The sequence below is a fragment of the Sphaeroforma arctica genome (assembly GCF_001186125.1).
Source record: "Sphaeroforma arctica JP610 unplaced genomic scaffold supercont1.14, whole genome shotgun sequence".
Taxonomy (NCBI): Eukaryota; class Ichthyosporea; order Ichthyophonida; genus Sphaeroforma; species Sphaeroforma arctica.
The window spans coordinates 1,761-4,423 of record NW_014040544.1 but is presented as its reverse complement, the minus strand read 5'-3'; the positions used below and the strand labels follow the sequence as shown (position 1 = coordinate 4,423).

General features: G+C 46.9%; 1 protein-coding gene across 1 annotated transcript; it reads right to left on the bottom strand.

Moving 5' to 3' along the window:
• Nucleotides 1-321: 321 nt before the first annotated feature.
• Nucleotides 322-1,101, bottom strand: SARC_00448 (hypothetical protein; the record flags this gene model as incomplete). The annotated part of the gene is made up of 1 exon (XM_014305838.1): nucleotides 322-1,101. One exon carries the CDS (start codon nucleotides 1,099-1,101, stop codon nucleotides 322-324), a length of 780 nt encoding a protein of 259 aa, XP_014161313.1.
• Between the last annotated feature and the right edge of the window lie 1,562 nt (nucleotides 1,102-2,663).

Genomic DNA, 2,663 nt, shown 5'->3' with positions numbered 1-2,663 from the left:
TGACTCAGGTGAAGGTTGATTAGCAAGTGTAGGTTGCATACGTTGACGACGACGATCTTCAAGATACGTCTGGAAGTTGGTGATGAGGCCAGGGGGCGTCGTATACTGGAAGTGATCGTTGTTCACTGTCGTAGCAAATGCCGATGGGAGAGAATGTACAACCGGGCGTCGTCGTAAGATGAGGTTGGGACGGATATCGAGGAGTAGCTATGTCTCGTGGAGCAGGCGACTGTGTGGGAGGAGCTGGAAGTTGGGAGACATATGAAGTAGGGGGCTGAGAAGTAGAGGCCGAGGCGGAAAATGGTTTAGATGCGGGAGTTGTTACACCTTGTGGGGACGTAGAGGAGGACGCATCGACGACGGGAATAGGTGGAGGTGTGGCAACAGCCGGAGGAATGGTTGGAACATGGGGCACTGACGCAGTGAGGGAAGAATCAAAATTATACCACTCTGTAGGGATGACGTAGCCCGAAGGATTTGTGGAACGCGTGCAACGTTTTCCGGAAGCGTTCCATTGGGGAAGTTCATCAGGGAGGCACTTGACATCCCTGGAATAGAGTTAACATTGCGTTGCAAAGTTTTGTATCTTTCAGGTGTCAGGGGTACAATGAGGTTCACGGCCGAGAAAAACGCCAAAGCTAGCAAGGGAACAATACTTATGCGCAGTGTTGGCAGTTGTACCCGAGAGTTTGAACATGACCACGCATCCGTAGCGTGCGTCTGGGAAACGTGGGACAGTGGCACCATGCCACTTATCGGAAGAGAATGGATATGTTCGTTGGCATCTGAATTCTCATTACGAATCGTATCCGCATGAGCTATGGTGTCCGCCCAGAGAGCGACAGGCTGAAGGGAGTCGATCAACAATAGTGTAGTTACCTTAGTGTGGATGGAGCTTTCGATTTTGCCGTTAAGTTGCAGCGTGTTGGCTGGGGAATTGCGAAGGGCCATCCCGCGAGCGAGGAACATGTCGCGCGTCTGCTGGCTCAAACATGGTTCGAGGGCTGTAATGTGCAGGGATCTAGACGAGGAGAGCCAGAAGAGTCTTAGGAATATGCACTTTATCAGGAAGAGTGGAGTGAACACCATATCGGGTCCCATCGCAGATAATGTTTAAGGTATCGCGATCCTTGGATATGGGACCTTGGAGGTCGACTAGAACTGCTCGGCCGGTCCAAAAAATCGAGTCAGAGATCGCATACTTTACCGGGTTGCTCTTGAGTCTCTCCTCCTGGCATACAGGACAGTGTTTGGAGAACTCGGGATGAGCTCTGGCGTAGGTGATGGCAGTTTGAAGACTGTCATTGGGGGTGACTGTTGAACGAAGAGGGCCCACGAGTGCCACAAAGGTATAAACCCAGCCGTCTGACAATGACGGAGAAATGTATTAGACACAGTGTTGTATATGATATACACATCGCGCTGTATGCGAGCTATGAACACCGCGCTGTATGCGAGCTATGAACACCGCGCTGTATGCGAGCTATGAACACGGACCATAAGGCAGCACATGGTCTTAGAGGTACACAAATATCTATGATAGTGCCTAGACAAATGTTCAATCAGCGGAAGTCGCTGATGTGGGACCAGCGAGGGTTGCTATAGGCACGTTCGTTTCTATAATCGACTTTTTTTGAAGCAGCTGACGAGACCTCCCTCGGGACCGACGAATACTGGTAGCTAGGTGTTAGATACCGATGTACAGACGTCACTGTTGGTTCGTAGTCGGGGAATGCCATTGCGCACTGCCAGTCCGCTTTATTTTACATCCATGCTTCTGTGGTGACCTTGAGAGGTGGCTGATAATTTAGGGTTTAGGGGTTTAACATGCTTCTCTGGTGGCAATACTCGCCCTGGGAATAAATACATCCGAAATATGAATGAAAATTTCTTCTTACAAACCGGCGATACGAGATTTGTGTGCAAATCGAGTAGGGTTTCGAAGCTATGGAATGTGACCCATTCAAAGTATTTTCAATGTTCAGGCTTCGATCACCAGAGCTGGTAGTCGCCGGGTTTCGAAGGTTAATGTTATAAACGATAGTCAACCACGGCAGAGTTCCTCACAAAAATATAAATGCATATTAAATTTAGCCTTACACAAAGTGTTGATATTATATCACATTTCGTATGTGCTAAGCTTGAATCGGTATTTGATCAATCAACGCTCTCACTTTCAGCATGTAAAAACTAGTAGCGTAGGCTGTATTCTGCAAGATTTTGATACCTTGTGTCGAGGTAGAAACGAAGTCTCTTGTCGCATCGATCTACTGGACCCGATATACAAACACCTATTTTTGATGATCACCGTTGATCAAGATGAGTTTTTTATCAATCTACGTATTGCATGTTTCTTTCTTGGAGAAGATGAAATGTCATATCTGGTACATACAAACACAATTTCATTTGCAGTCCATGCATACCTCTATAAGTTCCAATACCGCATGTAGAGATACTTCAGCGCACTAATTGAAGGTTTGTTTCCTCACTGCTAAGCAATACTCTACTATACTTGATCAGATTTGTTCGGCCTTCTCAAACACATGATTACCATCTGTCCATTGGTGTGACCCAAGTTTCCCCTATTTTGTATTGAATACTTATATTAACAAAATACACAGAGCTGTGAAAGGCTTCTGATTTTGACAGCCGCCCATGTGCAC